The sequence below is a fragment of the Dendrobates tinctorius genome, unplaced genomic scaffold (assembly GCF_039654945.1).
Source record: "Dendrobates tinctorius isolate UK_male_01 unplaced genomic scaffold, ASM3965494v1 ptg000166l, whole genome shotgun sequence".
Taxonomy (NCBI): Eukaryota; Metazoa; Chordata; class Amphibia; order Anura; family Dendrobatidae; genus Dendrobates; species Dendrobates tinctorius.
In genome coordinates this window covers 835302-848002 of record NW_027361833.1, presented here as the reverse complement: position 1 = coordinate 848002, position 12701 = coordinate 835302, and the positions used below count along the sequence as shown (strand labels likewise).

The 12701-nt window shown below is 41.3% G+C and overlaps 1 protein-coding gene across 1 annotated transcript in view; it reads right to left on the bottom strand.

Annotated features, from left to right (window-relative positions):
- Window positions 1-4371: 4371 nt before the first annotated feature.
- The window catches only part of IL18R1 (interleukin 18 receptor 1), a 119358-nt gene continuing 111028 nt past the window's right edge, over window positions 4372-12701 (bottom strand). Inside the window, exons 9-10 of the mRNA XM_073550646.1 lie at window positions 11957-12112; window positions 4372-5097 (exon numbers count right to left, since the gene is read on the bottom strand). Of these exons, the coding sequence (XP_073406747.1) occupies window positions 4718-5097; window positions 11957-12112 (536 nt within the window). The 3' untranslated portion in view covers window positions 4372-4717. The remainder of the gene's footprint in view (window positions 5098-11956; window positions 12113-12701) is intronic.

The following is a 12701-nucleotide window of genomic DNA, read 5'->3' as shown; positions in this document are numbered from 1 at the left end:
ATCGTATTGCCCAGATTGGCCGCAACTCCCCCAACCTGAGAGCGAAAACTACATAGAAATATATGAAGCAGTCACGCTAGGGATGGAAGAGTGTTGTAAATTTGCTTTCTGGCCTCCCTCTGGTTATTGCTGAAGGTAGTGGAGCTGGTCAAATTGACAGAGGGGTTGCAAGTTCTCTTTCTGGGCTCCCTCTGGTGGTTACTGGAGGTAATGGAGCTGATCTGATTAACAGAGGCTTGCCACCTGATAATGAGGACGACGATTGGAGATCTGGGGTTTCAGACTGGGATTTAAGACAGCCGACTCCCTCTATCCCAGCTGGTGATTTTCTTCCTGCCTCCTGAGGTCTTAGCTGAACATGCAGGGACTGAGCTGGAAACTAAGTGTTCATTTGCTATTCTGTTTACATTTGATCTGGTTTTGTCTATCACAGTTTTGTGTGGTCAGCCAGCTCCAGCTGGGGCTGTGCTGAATCACCATCCATATGTTACTGCTTGTGCCAGTTTGTTTTTGTCCCTTATTAGATTGGCCTCTTTTTGCTCTGCTTTCAGAATATACCAGAGTGCTGATATAGTGGGCGAAGTCGTGCAACTTCAGTATTTTTTGCATCGGACGTGTTGGACAGTGAAAGACAGTGAAAGACAGTGTCTTTCCTTTCCTATCCAGATTGGTGCAGGAGCCGTTTTGTCCCAAAAAGATCCAGTGACTTCTAAGATGAATCCTTGTGCCTTCTTTTCTCGAAAATTCTCCCCATCTGAACGTAACTATGACGTGGGGAATTGGGAATTGTTGGCCATGAAATGGGCATTTGAAGAGTGGAGACATTGGTTGGAGAGAGCTAGACATCAAGTTGTGGTCCTCAGGAGTCCATGAACTCATATCTCAATGGATTTTATTTCCGATCTTCCTGTCTCTCAGAGAATGACTTATCTGGGTGATTTGTGATAGATTTTTTAAGATGATCCATCTTGTACCACTCCCAAAGTTGCCATCTTCTTCTGAGTTGGTGCCCTTGTTTTTGCAACAGGTGGTTCGTTTGCACGGGATTCCTGAGAACATTGTGTCTGACAGAGGAGTCCAGTTTGTTTCCAGGTTTTGGAGAGCTTTTTGTTCCAAACTGGGAATTCAGTTATCTTTCTTCCTCTGCATTTCATCCTCAGACCAACGGGCAGACAGAGAGAACAAACCAGACTTTGGAGTCCTATTTGAGATGTTTCATATCTGCTGATCAGGATTGCTGGATCTCATTTTTGCCCTTGGCCGTATTCGCGCTAAACAATAGAGCTAGTTCTGCCACTTTGAGGTCGCCCTTTTTCTGTAACTTTGGGTTTCATCCTCAATTTTTTTCAGGGCAGGTGGAATCTTCGACCTGCCCAAGTGTGGACACTGTGGTAGAGAGAATGCAGCAGATTTGGGACCAAGTGGTGGATAAGTTGTCCCTCTCTCAGGAAAAAGCCCAACGGTTTTCCAACCGGCATAGGACCATTGGTCCCTGGTTTAAAGTGGGTGATATGGTCTGGTTGTCATCAAAAAATATTCCCATGAAGGTTGCGTATCCAAAATTCAAGCCAAGATTCATTGGACCTTATAAGATTTTGGAGATCCTTAATCCTGTTTCTTTTCGATTGGCTCTTCCAGTTACGTTTAAGATCCATAATGTGTTTCATAAATCTTTGTTGAATAGGTTTGAGGAGCCAGTAGTTCCTATTGTGGCGCCTCCTGACCCGGTATTGGTTAAAGGCAATGTGGAATATGAGGTAGAGAAAATATTGGATCCTCGTTTGGCTAGATGGAGACTCCAGTACTTGGTCAAATGGAAGGGTTATGGCCAGGAGGGTAATTCGTGGGTCTCTGCTTCTGACATTCATGCCAAAAGATTGGTTCGTACTTTTCACCGGGCCCATCCTGATCGGCCTGGTGGCGTGGATGAGGGTTCGGTGACCCCTCCTCAAGGGGGGGTACTGTTGTGAATTTGCTTTCTGGCCTCCCTCTGGCTATTGCTGAAGGTAGTGGAGCTGGTCAAATTGACAGAGGGATTGTGAGTTTTCTTTCTGGGCTCCCACTGGTGGTTACTGGAGGTAATGGAGCTGATCTGATTAACAGAGGCTTGCCACCTGATAATGAGGACGACGATTGGAGATCTGGGGTTTCAGACTGGGATTTAAGACAGCCGACTCCCTCTATCCCTGCTGGTGATTTTCTTCCTGCCTCCTGAGGTCTTAGCTGAACATGCAGGGACTGAGCTGGAAACTAAGTGTTCATTTGCTATTCTGTTTACATTTGATCTGGTTTTGCCTATCACAGTTTTGTGTGGTCAGCCAGCTCCAGCTGGGGCTGTGCTGAATCACCATCCATATGTTACTGCTTGTGCCAGTTTGTTTTTGTCCCTTATTAGATTGGCCTCTTTTTGCTCTGCTTTCAGAATATACCAGAGTGCTGATATAGTGGGCGAAGTCGTGCAACTTCAGTATTTTTTGCATCAGACATGTTGGACTTTTTTGCAGGGTTTTTTGCATGATTAAAGACAGTGTCTTTCCTTTCCTATCCTGTCTAGCCAGTGTGGGCCCCTTCAGTTGCTCAGTCTATTTTCCTGCCTGCGTTTGTGTTTTCATCTTGTGTCACCGACAATATATGTTTGGGGGCTATCTATTCCTTTGGGGTCTGCTCTGGGGCAGTTTAGATTTCCCCTTAATTGCTTTAGGCTTAGTTAGTTCTCCGGCTGTGCCGAGGCATCTAGGATCATCGTATGCACACTCCACAGTTACTGCTTGTTGTGTGGATAGGATCAGGGGTCTGCAATCCGCTTAGTTACCAACCTCTCTGGTTTTCTGTGGCTTACCTTGGGCTTGCTCTCCTCCTCGGTGACCCAATCATAACAGGAGAGCCACTGGCCAATTCGAGCATTGCGTTCCAATCTTGATCCGATTTATACCGCCATCTGATTGCACCTTTAAATGGGTTGTCTAGTCCAAATCGATAAGTCTGCAGTCACTGTGCGTTGCTGGGATATGCCGGTTTCTGAGCTGGATCGGACGGTATGTACACGTTGTAAATATGTAAATAAAGAGCCTGTCTAGTGGGCGCAACCTCACTCCAAACACGTGTATGGAGCAAGGCCGTGCCCTCTAGTCAGCCACACCCACTGGATGGCTGTATCACTAGTCAATGCTTGGCCTCACTCCATACAAGTGTATGGAGCAGGCTACGCCCACTCTGGCCAGGAGTAAGTATTACGCATATTTACCTGCCGATCCCAGCTCAGAAACTGGTGAATCCCAGTAGAGCACAGTGCATGCCCTGGGGGAATTCATAAGTCTGCAGTCATACAGAGTGACTGCAGACTTACCAATTTAGACCGGACAACCCCTTTAAATTGAATGCTTAAGATTGTTGAACGTATACATAAATTACAAATGGTGTGTTGCAATTCCATTGGGAATGATTAAAGGACTTGTGCACTACTAGGACAACCCCTTCTTGATCTAAATGTCTGGCCCGATAAAACAAAAAAGTTTATACTCACTTACCATGCCAGCGCCACTCCAGCAGTGTCGGCACATGTGCCCCCGTGGCTCTCGTGCAGTTATGATACGTGAGCCGGCGCCCAATCAGCTCTAGCATCACTGTCCCCGCCTTTGAACAAATTAAACATATAGAGAAAGTGAGAGAGCAGCCAACGCCAGCAATAATTGGGCACTGGGCTCACGTGTCATAAGAACTGCAAGAGAGCCCTGTGAGAGTGAATGCCGACTCCGCTGGAATGGCGCAGACACAGGAGGTGAATATAAGCTTTTTTATTCAACATTTAGATCAAGAAGGGCTTGTAATAGACAAACCCCTTTAAGGTTATATGAGAAAAAAAGACCAAAAAAATTAATTTCTGGTTATGTTTGCATAAGACAGGCACTTGTATGCAACCCATATGTTCTGTCAATGTAAAAGTATTGGGGCTGGTACATTAGAAGGCTATTGTTTGGCTATCGGATTTTGGCCAGCTCTCCCACACAAAGAGTCGCTTATTCTGAAGCTTAGATGATGAGAGAGCCATCAGCAGACATTCCTGGTGGCAGCTTATCTCTGGGAGACAATATTATCGGCAGTCCGAAATCAGACACCCTGGATTGATATTTCCCCCAACAATATATTGTCCATTGCTCTTGTATACAATAGAAACGTGTATGTGAGATTAATAAGCTTTATACAGTAAGTACTTAGATTCTTCCCGATGCAAAGCATAATAAAGTGGTTCTCCAGATCCAAAGACACAAAAGCAAGTACAAAGGGAAGAACACAAAAACAGCATAAAGGTATGCGCTCACGATTTCTGCTCCGAAAACCATAGTGTGGGCAGGAAAACCACTGCATAAAATGTGTGTTTTTTCTGAGTTTTTACCTGCATTTTTTCCAATTAAATTGAATGGGTGAGAAACACTATAAGAATGTATATGCTGCAAATTTGAAAAAAAAAGCTTTTGAAGGTTCAAAACTGCAAGGAAAATATAAGAAGTGTGTGTATGACATTTCATAAATCTCATTCACTTTGCTGGTACTCTAAAATGCTGCATTTTTTCTTGGCAAAAATGTAACATGTAAACCAAACCTAAGGTCGACACACCTAATGTGCATGAAAAACTTGTTGCTTTTAATAAGCCAAAAAGACACAAAAAGGTGTGTGTGATAAAAAACTTAAGGGAGAAAAAGGGTTACCCCCCTACCTTTACCGGCTATTCAAAATTAGATTGTCTTTCTTATTAGCTGTCTGAATTGTTCTTAGTGCCAGAGAACTACATGTCTTGATAGGCTTTGCTGGCATTAAATACTGGATTTTTTTCCAAAATGTTGAATTAAGAGGATGAGACTCATCTCCTTTCCATTTGACCTTACTTTTCATCTTTAGAAGTTGCAAAGATTCCGGTTGGAAACTTTGCTCACTTAGTGTGAATTCAATCAAAATGACTTTAATCTTCCTCTCCACCATTGCTTTATATAACCCACTCTCAAGTTCATACATTGCTTTACAAGAAGTGAAGTCTTTGGCTAAAACAATGATTAATCTTCTGCTTTTTTCAAGAAATGAGTTCATGTCATCGACCAAAGCTGCAAAACAGGAAAATGTAGGTTAGCTGGTTTTACTCTTAGAATTACTCAGCCGTCAGTACATACGGTGACAAAGTGAAATTCAAGTCAAATTACAAAATCAATTGTGATTTGAAAAAAGTTTTCTATGGAAATCCTGAGAAAAAAATCTATGAAACTGGCCTGTGACTGATAATGCTGACGACATGGCACTTTGCCATGCACCTAGGATTTGGTTTGACCATACATACATAATTATATAGCTATATAGGTTGAAAAAAGATATAGGTCTATCAAGTTCAGCCACCAATTATACATTCTCTATCACTAGATTATCTATAACCCACAAGGCCATTTTCTGTGAGAAAAGCATCCATTTTTTTTTTAAATGCTGCTATAGTAAGTGCCTTTACTACCTCTTAAGGAAGGGCACGCCACTGTCTGCCTGCTCTAACTGCAACCTTATCCCATTTAGCTGTTGGAATACCCTTTTCTACACATGTAATGAATGTCCTCTGGTCCCCTGTAAGGTCTTTGGAAGGAATAAGTCATATGCCAGTCCTTTGTATTGACCACACAGGTACTGTACATGTGTATTTATACATATAAATGAGAACTTCTCTAAGGTGTCATTGTTTTAAGTTAGCCAAGGCCTTTTCCAACCTCACATTATAGGAGAAGCATGCAATCCCATGTAATAATCTAGACATCCTTTTTAACATGTGAGTACAAAACTGGATACCATATTCTAGATGTGGCCTTACAAGTGATATACACTGGGTAAAATAAGTATTTGATACACAGACGATTTTGCAAGTTTTCCCTCCTACAAAGAATGGAGAGGTCTGTAATTTTTTATCATGGGTTCACTTCAACTGTAAGAGACATAATCTTAGAAAAATCACATTGCATGATTTTTACATAATTAAATTGCATTGTATGAAAAAGTATTTGATACAAACCAGTTAGTTTTTCTTTAAGAAGCCCTCCCACTCTGGACCCATTACCTGTATTAATTGCACTTGTTTGAACATGTTGTGATAATTATTAGAAAACTAAAGAAACACAAGATGACTGTTAATCTTCCTCGGTCTGGAGATCCATGCAAGATCTCACCTCATGGGATAAGGATTAGTTATGAGCGAGTATACTTGATACTCGAGATTTCCCGAGCATGCTTGGGTGATCTCTGAGTATTTGGATGTGCTCAGAGATTTAGTTTTTGTCACCGTAGCTGCATGATTTGCGGCTACTAGACAGCCTGAATACATGTAGGGATTTCCTAATAAACAGGCAATCCTCACATGTATTCAGGCTGGCTAGCAGCTGCAAATCATGCAGCTACGGTGACAGAAACTAAATCTCCGAGTATTTGGATGTGCTCGGAGATCAACCGAGCATGCTCGGGAAATCTCGAGTAACGAGTATACTCGCTCATTACTAATAAGGATGATTCTGAGAAAGGTCAGAAATCAGTCCAAAACTACATGGGAGGACCTGGTCAATAACCTGAAGACCAGTGTCTCAAACTCTTAGCAACACACTACACCATCATGGATTAAAATTCTGCAGAGCACGCAAGATCCCTCTGCTCACGATAGCATATGTCCAGGCCCATTTGCAGTTCGCCAATGACCATCTGGATGATTCAGAAGAGGCATGGGAGACGGTGAAGTGGTCAAATGAGACAAAAATAGGACTTGTTGGTATTAACTCTACTCACCGTGTTTGGAGGAAGAAGGATGAGTACAACCCCATGAACGCTATCCCAACTGTGAAACATGGTGGGGGAAACATCATACTTTGGGGGTGCTTTTGGGGATGCTTTTCTGCAAAGAGGACAGGGAGACTGCACTGTATTGAAGGGAGGATGGATGGGGTCATGTATGGCAAGATTTTGACCAACAACCTCCTTCCCTCAGTAGGAGCATGTCTTCCAGCATGACAATGAGCCAAAACACACAGCCAGGGCAACTAAGGAGTGACTCCGTAAGAAGCATTTCAAGGTCCTGGAGTGGCCTGACCAGTCTCCAGACATGAACCTATAGTAAAATCTTTGGCAGGAGCTGAAACTGAATGTTGCCCAGCAACAGCCCCAAATCTGAAAGATCTGGAAAAGATCTCTATGGAGGAGTGAGACAAAATTTCTGCTGCAGTGTGTGCAAGCTTGGTCAAGAACTTCAGGAAACGTCTGACCACTGTAATTGCAAACAAAGGTTTCTGTACCAAATATTAAGCTCTGTTTTTCTATTGTATCAAATACTTATTTCATGCAAATTAATTATGTAATATGTGATTTTCTGGATTTTTTGTAAGAGTCTGTCTTTCAAAGTTTAAACGTTTGTACAATAAAAATTACAGACCTATCCATTCTTTGTAGTTGGGAAATCTTGCAAAATCGGCAGTGTATCAAATACTTTTTTTCCCCCTCTGCATAGAGGGGTAAACAATACATTGAAGTCGTGGGATTTTATTTTTCTTTTTATACATGCTAAAAGCTTGTTTGCTTTTGCAGCTGCTGCTTGACATTGAGTACTGCTGCTCAGCTTACTTGTAACCAGAATACTCAAGTCTTTATCCTGTTCTGTAGTCCCAAGTATATTTGTATTTAAGGTACAGTGGGAAAAAAAAGTATTTAGTCAGCCACCAATTGTGTAAGTTGATGAAATCAACTGTGGGAGCAATAATAAGAAAATGGAAGACATACAAGACCACTGATAATCTCCCTCGATCTGGGGCTCCACGCAAGATCTCATCCCATGGGGTCAAAATGATCACAAAAACAGTGAGCAAAAATCCCAGAACCACACGGGGGGACCTAGTGAATGGTTTGCATAGAGCTGGAACCACCGTAACAAAGGCTACCATCAGTAACACACTACATTGCCAGGGACTCAGACCCTGCAGTGCCAGACGTGTCCCCCTGCTTAAGCCAGTACATGTCCTGGCCTATCTGAAGTTTACTAGAGAGAATTTGGATTATCCAGAAGAGTTTTGGGAGAATGTTATATGGTCTGATGAAACCAAAGTAGAACTCGTTGGTAGAAACAAAACTTTTTGTGCTTAGAGGAGACAAAATGATGAGTTGCATCCAAAGAACACCATACCTACTGTGAAGCATGGAGGTGGCAACATCATGCTTTGGGGCTGTTTCTCTGCAAAGAGACCGGAACAACTGCTCCGTGCACATGAAAGAATGGGGCCATGTATCGTGAGATTTTGAGTGCAAACCTCCTTCCATCAGAAAGGGCATTGAAGATGAAACGTGGATGGGTCTTTCAGCATGATAATGATCCCAAGCACACCACCATGGCAATGAAGGAGTGGCTTCATATGAAGCATATGAAGGTCCTGGAGTGTCCTAGCTAGTCTTCAGATCTCAACCCCATAGAAAACCTTTGGAGGGATTTTAAAGTTTGTGTTGCCCAACCACAGGCACAAAACATCACTGCTCTAGAGGAGATCTGCAAGGAGGAATGGGCCAACATACCACCATCAGTGTGTGCCAACCTTGTGAAGACTTATATAAAACGTTTGACTTCTTTCATTGCCAACAAAGGATATATAACAAAATATTGAGATGAACTTTTGTTAATGGTCAAATACTTATTTTACTCCATAATTTGAAAAATAAATCTTGCCAAATCAGACAAGGTGATTTTCTGGATTTGTTTTCCCATTTTGACTCACATAGTTGTGGTCTACCTATCATGTCAATTACAGGACCCTCTCATCTTTTTAAGTGGGAGAACTTACACAATTGGTGGCTTACTAAATACTTTTTTCCCCACTGTATGTGCCGCAATACGATTATAGCATCCTTGGTGCATTACTCTACATTTATCAACATTCATCCTCATTTGCCATGTGTATACCCATGCAGAAACCAAGATTAGTGATAAGCGAGTATACTCGACACTCAGGATTTCCCGAGCATGCTCGGGTGATCTCCGAGTATGTGGATGTGCTCAGAGATTTAGTTTCTGTCACCACAGCTGCATGATTTGCGGCTGCTAGACAGCCTGAATACATGTAGGGATTTCCTAACAAACAGGCAATCCTCACATGTATTCAGGCTGGCTAGCAGCCGAAAATCATGCAGAGATCACCCGAGCTTGCTCTGGAAATCTCGAGTAACGAGTATACTCGCTCATCACTAATCCAGATTGCTCTGTAATATTATACAATCTATCTCAGTTTTTATTATTCCACAAAATTTTGTGTAATCAGCAAAGACTGACACTATACTTTTAATCCCATCTACAAGGTCATTAATAAAGATATTGAAATAATTGGTCCTAACACAGATCCTTGTGGTCTCCACTCTTCCATTATGGACCCCTGTGGTCCCCACTGCTGACTTTTTCGCATTTAGAGAATGTACCATTTTCAAATGACTGTTTCCTGTCCCTTAACCAATTTTTTACCCATTGGCATATAGTGTCCTCTAGTCCCAGCTTCTGGAGTTTTCAGTACAAGGCTGTTGTGTATTACAGTATCAAATTTGCAAAGTCCAAAGTTTTTTTTTACCCCATTACTTTTCAATATCATTGTCAAGATATCGCAGGCCAGGAAGTTTATGCAGAACCACCCACTGTGATCTTTATAATAATAATAATAATTTAATTTCTATACCGCCGACATATTCCACAGCACTTTACATTTCAAAGGGGACTTGTACAGATGATAGACATTACAGCATAACAATAATCACATAGATCATAACAAATACCAAGAGGAATGAGGGCCCTGCTCGCAAGCTTACAATCTATGAGGAAAAAGGTAGACACGAAACGTGGGTGGTAACAGTTGCCTTCATTGTTCGGACCAGCCATAATGTTAAGTGCGTAACAGTACAGACACAGAGGGCTAATAGATACATAAAGCATGATCTTTGAGTCAAACAGCTCTCTGCTGCCCCCTATTGCCCAGACAATTACACGATTGACCGCCAATTAACAGAGGAAGCCGCAGGCTGTTTCCAGTAATAGTCCAGTTGTTGGGAAGATATCAGTGAGCATATGGTACATACACCTCTGATTTCAACGCATGTAATATTTGTATATACCTCCAATACAGACACTGTGAGCTCCACGATAACTCCAGACTACTCACTGCCACCACCAGTCGATTTTTATATTCAGGCTGACTGGAGGTCTGGTTCTGGTAGTGTATGGCTTTCAGAAGTGTGGTTTACAGAACAAAAGGAGTAGAGCTATACATTTTATATTTAAATCAAACAATAGGCAGTGTTTGCATAAAACCTACAAAACATTTTACAAAGGGGACAAAACAATGCAACATATACAGTACATAAAATAAAAAGGAATAATGGAAGAAACTTAAAATGCCGCTCACAGAGGTGAGTTAACTTAACTGAAGGAGAGTACTTCGATTTGAGGGACTTTCAATGAACAGAATTCATGCATACACAATGTGTCTCTCTCTACAGGAACCAAGATCAAAATTCGGCTTGACCTTTTATCATTACCTGAGTTACACCCACACCCCCCCATAATGACCTCACATGGGCTGGGTTGTGGAAAGTCCTCAGCACTTCAGGATTTTATGAAATTCCCTACTTATGTGATAACCTATTTTCTGATGATTGCGGAAGATTGAGATCGCTGCCATATTTTCCATTGAGATTTTACCTTTCTCCAGATAGCAAACATGACATTGCTGTTGTCCGGTATCTAGCCACTTTAGATTTGGGGCTTATATGCAGGTGTTCTAGTTATGAAAAAACATGCATATTCATCCCCGATTAACCCTGCAGTAAAATATATATGTCCCATCACTATCGAATGTATACAAGCCTGAATATTAATACTTTTCTATGATGCTTCAGTGACTGCCAAAGACGTTTGGATGAAAGGAATGTGCACCCGTGAAGAACAATAGCCATCTCTAAAAAGTGTGAGAGATTCCTTTTAATCCTCTCAAAACTTTTTCTGTCTTAACTATTTGTCCAATCCTCTGAAAAGAGTTCTCATGTCTATTCTAAATTTGCATTACCTGTCCAAACTATAACTCCTTGTCCATGCACAACAGACACCCTTGTTGACACTACAGGGGTCTTTTACGTCACAAATGGGCTGCATGCATGTTAAATAGGATGTTCACTTGTGTCTGTCTCCAATATAAGTCTATTTCTATGAGTGACAGCTAGATTGCAAGCTCTTGTCCCTCTGCAAAGAGAGAGGGGAGAAGGGAGGGGGTGAAGGCTCCTTCACTACAGAGACAGGGATTTTACTGAATATTTAAAAACAAAACATATATGTTCATCTATATCAGTCTGTATAGAAACAAATGTGTGAAAATATATCTAGCTGCATAAAATGTTTCTTCATTATATCATTAATATCATTGTGGTGTCTAATTTTCTTAAGATCTGACTATAAAACCCTCAAGAATAATTTTTCCACATGTAGAAAAAAAGCTATAGAAAATTTTGAAGCCAAGTTTTCAGATTTTGAGTTCAGATTTCCGTTAAAGGGCCTCAGTTAGCTCAGAATGACTGTTCAAACCAAGTACAGGTACTCGATGCTTCATGGCGAGGCCAATCATTTATATACACCTTCCCGCCTGCTTGGATTCCATCTATCTCCTCCTTTCTCAGGCCCTATGAAGCCAGAGCTGTCAATCAAATAAGAGCGGGGGAGAGTGGTGGGGTGGAGATTGAGTGAAATCAAGCAGGTGGGAAGGTATATTTAAATGATTGGCCCCGCCATGAAGCACCAAGAGGACGGACTTAGCTTGATCCTTTGTTGACAGAGACCATTTAATATACTATGTTACAAAATGTTCTTGTGGTGGACAGTGTTACAAACTTTGCCTATAAATTGCTAGATAACAGAGTAAACGCATTTATTCTTACCCCCTCCTGGAACTACATCTCTCTCAAAGATACACAGTTTATACCCAAAATAGTCTTCCAATACTGGAGCAAGAGTTTGAAGTGCAAAATGTCTTTCTTCAGATTCAAAGGTGGAAAAACTTTCCAAAGACAGATAAGCATCATATTCTTTCCCATCTAAGTGAAAAAGAAAACTATGTTATATATATTTATATACACTACCGTTCAAAAGTTTAGGGTCACTTAGAAATTTCCTTATTTTTTAAAGAAAACCACAGTTTTTTCCAATGAAGCTAACATTAAATGATTCAGAAATACACCCTATGCATTGTTAATGTGGTAAATTACTATTCTAGCTGCAAACGTCTGGTTTGTAATGCAATATTTTCATAGGTGTATAGAGGCCCATTTTATTTTCATAGGTGTATAGAGGCCCATTTCCAACAACCATCACTCCTGTGTTGTTATGGTACTTTGTGTTTGCTAACTGTGTAAGAAGGCTAATGGATGGTTAGAATACCCTGGAAAACCCTTGTGCAAGTATGTTAGCACAGCTGAAATCAGTTTGGCTGAATAGAGAATCTATAAACCTGACCTTTGAGCCAGTTGAGAATCTGGAGCAATACATTTGTTGGTTTCATTAAACTCTCAAAATGGCTAGAAACAAAAAACTTTCATGTGAAACTCGACAGTCTATTCTTGTTCTTAGGAATAAAGGCTATTCCACACGAGAAATTGCCATGAAACTGAAGATTTCCTACAACAG